The 6,297-nt window shown below is 43.6% G+C and overlaps 4 protein-coding genes and 2 pseudogenes across 11 annotated transcripts in view; 1 reads left to right on the top strand and 5 right to left on the bottom strand.

Moving 5' to 3' along the window:
* LOC125488142 (zinc finger protein 239-like) overlaps window positions 1-326 on the top strand; it is a 341,309-nt gene extending 340,983 nt beyond the window's left edge. For all 5 annotated transcript variants that reach the window (XM_048621042.1, XM_048621044.1, XM_048621041.1 and 2 more), the window contains one exon: window positions 1-326. This exon is cut by the window's left edge and continues 2,987 nt beyond it. The gene's annotated coding sequence lies outside the window, so the exon portion shown is untranslated.
* Window positions 1-6,297, bottom strand: part of LOC109929682 (histone H2B 7-like) — an 823,479-nt gene that overhangs the window by 532,054 nt on the left and 285,128 nt on the right. The window lies entirely within an intron of this gene.
* The window catches only part of LOC125488138 (histone H2B 7-like), an 844,706-nt gene that overhangs the window by 553,293 nt on the left and 285,116 nt on the right, over window positions 1-6,297 (bottom strand). The window lies entirely within an intron of this gene.
* LOC109926824 overlaps window positions 1-6,297 on the bottom strand; it is a 162,587-nt pseudogene that overhangs the window by 137,898 nt on the left and 18,392 nt on the right.
* On the bottom strand, window positions 2,431-3,373 carry LOC109932858 (late histone H2A.2.2-like). Its single transcript, XM_020531940.2, has one exon. It carries the CDS (start codon window positions 3,371-3,373, stop codon window positions 2,930-2,932), a length of 444 nt encoding a protein of 147 aa, XP_020387529.2. The 3' UTR covers window positions 2,431-2,929.
* On the bottom strand, window positions 4,334-5,084 carry LOC109932576 (annotated as a pseudogene).

Genomic DNA, 6,297 nt, shown 5'->3' with positions numbered 1-6,297 from the left:
GAAAGTCCAGCAGCTGTTTTGGTTTATCTCGGTTCAATTTGAAAGCCTCTCGCTGACAGCAGAAAGCCTCATCTCCAGCATTCTACCACCAGGCAGGACCCCTGCAGAGATTTACAAATTAATAAAAAAAAGGAAACACATGTAAAATGTAAAATCTATTTGCGGAACTCAGAGGGAAATAATTTTCTTTTGCTTGCTGGCAAGCGATGGGGACACTTGTTTGCTGGGTGTGAAACACAGGGTTCGCATTCCACCAGGGTTTGTATCTCCTGCACAAATTGAGTATTAAAAAGGAACTTGAATACACAGAAGTAGCTAAAAAATGACACTCTGGTGTGTAATATGCTCTCTCTCTGTACAGGCAGGGAAAACAGGATGCATGTGAATGCATCCAAGAATAAGGTGTGCATAGGGTCAGCGACCACTTGTTAGTTTACGCAACATTTGTAAAAACACAGTGCACATTCCCAGTATCACAGTGGTTCAACTGACCTATCCTGGCTATGCTTCAAGTATTTATTCAGACAAAGCTTTACTCTATATAACCTCCCCTACTTATATATAACTCTGCTCCAATTCTTGTCAGAATGATGATGGGACAGCTTAAATGGCCATGTGAGGGACAAATGTATTCATGGTGAAGGGATAAAGTCAGGTTTTTTTTTTGAATAGCTGACTGTGCACAGGATCCCAGGTCATAGCATAAGTTTTGAGATGACACAATTTGGCAATGGTGTAAACATGGAAAAGAAGTGGAGCTGACTTCAGGAGGGTACAGGGATTCTGATAAAATGGACAACAAACCAATGGGCGGGATGCGAAATGGGTGCAGGGACATTGAAAGTTCTGGTTTAATTTATGTTAAACTGAATCTTGCATATGTGGAAAATAAGGCTGGAATTCTGTCTGTTCAGGGAAAGCATGTTAAAAGCTATCTCATTCATACTTCCTTGCATTTCAGAAAATGTCAGTTTGTTTGGCAGAAGGACATGGGGAGTTGTTTGAAGTCATTTGGGTTTTGATTGATGAGGATGCTGTTCCCACAACTTGCTTCCAGGAAGTGCTCTGAGATAATTAAGTGCTTCACAATGCTTGGATTCCTTTCTATGCTTCAAACGTGAATATACAGAAATGCTTACATGTCAGATCAGCCACTGAATTTACTTGTTTGTCATAGTCGTAGAATTGTATAGCTTGGAAACAGACCCTTTGGTCGACATGAACGAGTTGGTCCAGACAGCCCAAATTAACCTCGTCCCATTGACCAGAATTTGGCCCTTATCCCTCTAAACCCTTCCTATTCATGTACACATCCAGATGCTTTTTAACCATTGTAATTTTACCAGCCTCCACAACCTCCTCTGGCAGCTCGTTCCACGCATGCACGACCCTCTGAAAAAGTCACCCATCGGTCACGTATTATCTTCCTCCTCACCCCTTAAAACTATACCCCCTCTAGTTTTGGATGTTGTCACCGTGGGGAAAATACCTTGCTACTCCCCCTATCCATCTCCCTCATGATTTTCTAAGCCTCTATAGGAGGTCACTCCTTAGTTGCTGAGGTTCCAGGAAAAAAAAATAGCCCCAGCCTGTTCAACCTCTCCCAACAGCTCAAACTCTCCAACCCTGGCAACATCCTTGTAAATCTTTTCTGAACCCTTTCAAGTTTCACAACATCCTTTCTATGGCAGGGAGACCAGAATTACACACAGTATTGCTAAAGTGGCTGAACAGATGTCCTGTAAAGATGCAACCTGACCTCCCAACTCCCATACTCAATGCACTGACCAATACAGACAGGCATACCAAACACCTCCTTCACTATCCCATCTACCTGCAACTCCACTTTCAAAGAACTATTAATCTGCACTGCAACGTCTCTTTGTTCAGCAACATTCCCCATCAAGGTGTGCAAGCTCTGGCCTGATTTGGCTTTCCAAAAAGTAGCACCTGATGTAAACTCCACCTGCCACTCATTTGAGTTCATTCCACAAACAAACAGTTTCTCCAATTCCATACTAACCTGTTATGACTTTCAAATCTCGATTGTCTAAATATAAAATAAAACAAAAATTGCAATCAAATAAAGCTCCTGGGTGGATGAATTCACTCCCATCTCACCACTGGGTGCAGATGCATATCTCATATTCACTATTTACTCGTGATTGTATGTGATTTGATACAGTGCCACCTAGGGAGCATTGCAAACAGTACAACACTAAATTGCGAAAGAATATTGAAGCCTGTTGTTCACACGCATACCTAGATATAAATCACCCCAATCCACTCGATTAAATTCTAGTCTATGAACATTGGTATCAGTAATCCTAGACTTAAATCGCCAGAACCATCGATTAGATGCTAGTTTGTTTTAAATACCCGTTTCAGCTCATTCATCAAAAAACCAATGTTGAAATAAAACAAATGAAACAATCTCAAATCTTTAAATCAAACATTGGTCACAAAATACAGCACACGTTCAATAACTTCTTCAGTTCTAAACATACAACCGCCATTCTCTCTTCAGAGGCACCCAAAACCTCATATTGGGAGCGGAGACCCGAGATGAGGAAAGAAAGCACATGCGGAGGGGGTGCAGTACTGCAGATAGTTATATCTGGTCGAAAACATCAGGTCAACAGACACTGAGTCACTTTGCGGCTACCGGGGTCATTATTTCCCGATTTCTAAATTTATTGATGTTCCTCCACTTGTGTCGGACCTTTCCAATGCAATTACAGGAAACTGCCGCATGGATACATTCCGTCCAGGCGGTTATAGCTCAGTAACACTAACTGATGGCAGGGTGAATATTGTGTTACCGAAAATTAAAATTAACTCGGCAGTGGTGACGATCTAGTTTCTTTCACAGATACTGTGGGTGGCTCTTAAAAGAGCCTTTGGGTCGTCAGATGAAATAACGGTCTCTTCACTTTTTAGTGGCGCCCCCAGCGGCGGTTTTCTTGGGCAGCAGCACGGCCTGGATATTAGGCAGCACCCCACCCTGAGCGATGGTCACCCCTCCCAGCAGCTTGTTGAGTTCCTCGTCGTTGCGCATGGCCAGCTGAAGGTGCCTAGGGATGATGCGGGTCTTCTTGTTGTCCCGGGCCGCGTTACCGGCAAGCTCGAGGATTTCAGCCGTCAGATACTCGAGCACCGCAGCCAGATAGACCGGCGCTCCGGCACCCACACGCTCAGCATAGTTACCCTTTCTCAGGAGCCTTTGAACACGGCCCACCGGGAACTGCAGGCCAGACCGGGACGACCGGGACTTCGCCTTGGAGCGAGCTTTCCCACCAACGCCCTTTCCTCTCCCAGACATGGCCACAATCTCACAAGCACTTTCACAGAGAATGCTGCAATGCGTACACATTCCGCCCTCTTATACCTTCGGGAGGAATGGGGTGCGGCCATTGCTGATTGGTCACATTGTGCAGTATTTCCGAATATAGTTTCAATTCCCAATCAGATATCTGCTTCACTCACCAATCCGGAGAGGGGGCCGGAAAATACCGGCGCCAAATCATCGACCGCTTTCTTTCATACTCGAAAAGCCCGCCAATATGTACAAAAGAGAAATGCGTAAACACGTACGAGTTAGTTTAGATTTAGCTTACAAACGTACGCTTTACACAATCTCTTTACCTCATTCAGTCCATTTAATTTCGGACCTTTAATGGGATTTTTTGAATTTTAAGTACAAGCGGAAATAAGATCAAAGCGCCAAAAGCCACACTTCGCAGCATTCTTTTTCTTTCAATTTATTTAAAAAGCCTATCGGTATATTGATAAAAACATCAGACATCGTTCTTCCCGGTGAGCGCATTAACAGCGAACATCGTCTCTGGACAATATTTTAAATTCGCGCTCCCTTATCGTACCTGATCATACCTCAGCAAAAAGCACAAAGTTGCTGTTTCAGTTCTGGTTTATCTCGGTTCATTTTGAAAGTCTCTCACCCACAGAAGAAAGCCTCATTTACAGCATTCTACAAACGGATACAACTCCCGTGGGGATTTGGAAATTAAAGCAAAAGACCAGCGATCTCAAAATGTATCTGTTCGGAGGATTCAAAGACAGGGAGACTTGTTTTTTCCCGCAGGGATGAACTTCACGGTTCATACTCCACCAGGCCATGCAGCTCCTGAACTGACCGAGTATCAAAGGATAATTGAGATAACAAGGTGTAGTGCTGGATGAACACAGCAGGCCAAGCAGCAGCAGAGGAGCAGGAAGGCTGACGTTTCGGACCGAGTCCCTTCTTCAGAAAAATCCTGCTCCCCTGATGCTGCTTGGCCTGCTGTGTTCATCCAGCTCCACACCTTGTTCTCCCAGATTCTCCAGCATCTGCAGTTCCTACTATCTCTGAAACAATTAAAGGATAACTGACAGAATTAGTTCATCAATGGCTGGTTTAATTTGCTCTCTCTCTGCAGGTAGGGAAGAGACTGTATGTGAACACAACCGAAAATAAAGTGCAGAGGAAAAGCGACCACTTATCGCACAAACTTCAACAGCCAAATGCACAATTAGACGATTCCCCAGAATCAATTTCAAACTAAAGCAAATCAGTAATAAAGAGACAATGGCTCAGCTTCTTTCAATGAAATTGTGGGTGGCTCTTAGAAGAGCCTTTGGGTTTTGGATGTGTTTTTCTCAGTACAATTTGGTGTCTCACTTGGAGCTGGTGTACTTGGTCACCGCCTTTGTACCCTCCGACACGGCGTGCTTGGCCAGCTCCCCGGGCAGCAGCAGCCGCACGGCGGTCTGGATCTCCCGGGAGCTGATGGTGCTGCGTTTGTTGTAATGAGCCAGGCGGGAAGCCTCTCCCGCGATACGCTCGAAAACATCGTTGACGAACGAGTTCATGATGCTCATGGCCTTGGAAGAGATGCCGGTGTCGGGGTGAACCTACTTCATCACTTTGTAGATGTAGATGGAGTAACTTTCTTTCCTGGATCGTTTCCTTTTCTTGCTGCCTTTGCCTAGCGCCTTCTTAATGACTTTCTTCGCCCCCTTCTTGGAGGTTAGCAGCGATTTCTTCTTATCAGCCATAATGACGGTCACTTTCAGACACAGAATAAGAAGTGGGCTCGGAGCTCGCTTTTTATAGCCTGTCGGCGTCAGCAATGCTAATGAAGGATGGGGGAAATCCTTGTTTCTGATTGGGTAGTATAAATGACGTCAAGTCGGGAAACTCAACGTTTTGTGATTTGTTCATGTGGCACTCAGTGTGGATCTCTCAGGGTCCGCCGCGAAATGTGAAGTGGAAGTTAATTCTGTTTCTGTCAATCTGACTGAGGGAGATTTGTTTAGTGTCTGTAGAACAGAAAGTATCGGTTCGGTACATTTTGCTCGTTGTGATGATGATTTAGGATTGTAGGGGTGTGTTTCTAGCCTCGCATGTCAGTTTCTGGTCCTCTGTACTGTATGTAATTACTTTCTGATAAATTCACACATCCAAAATGAGCCAGTTTACGTGGATTTTCTCTGGATTTTATTTACTGAAAAGTCAGTGAAATTCACATTGGACTGCTTTTTCTATGAGTGCAGATATCAATCTATGCTTCTCAGTTTCTTCTCTGTCAATACGTGAGTTTTGTTCCCCATCTATACCTGTCAGACCTTATTCAGTGAATGTGAGTATCGTTACCAACGTGTGCCTGTCAGATTCTGCTCTGTAAAATGTGTGTTGTTACAGAACCGTACATGTCCATTGTGCTGTGTGAAACAGGGAGTGTTATTATTAACCCGTTCCTGTCAGTATCTACTTTGGGAATATGAAAGTGTAGTTATCAGTCTTTCTCTGACATTTACTGTTATGTGCACGTGAGAGTGTACTTACCAATCTGTCCGTCTCAGACACTGTTGTGTATGTGAGACTATAGTTATTAATGCCTGTCAGTATCGAGTTTGTGAATGTGAATAAATGTTTCATTCTGTACCTGTCAGTTTCAGCTATGAGAATGGGAGTGTTGTAATCAGTCTCGACATGTCAGTTTCTGCTGTTTCAACAGGAGTTTAGTTATTGATTTGTTCCTGTCAGATTCTGCTCTTTGAAGATGCAAATGTAGTTGTCGACCTGTACCTGTTAGTTTCTGCAACGAGAATGTGTATCTAATTATCTGTCCCTGTCAGATTCTGCCCTGTGAATTTTACAATGCAATCATTATTCTGTAATTGTCAGTTTCTGCTTTGTGAATGTATGATGCAATTATTAATCTCTACCCATCAGTTCCTAGTTTTTTGATTGTGTTAATGCAATTTCAAATGTGTTAATATGTTAATGCAATTACC

Source organism: Rhincodon typus, unplaced genomic scaffold (assembly GCF_021869965.1).
Source record: "Rhincodon typus isolate 14 unplaced genomic scaffold, sRhiTyp1.1 hic_rhity00000051, whole genome shotgun sequence".
Classification (NCBI taxonomy): Eukaryota; Metazoa; Chordata; class Chondrichthyes; order Orectolobiformes; family Rhincodontidae; genus Rhincodon; species Rhincodon typus.
This window is presented reverse-complemented; position numbering and strand designations above follow the sequence as displayed.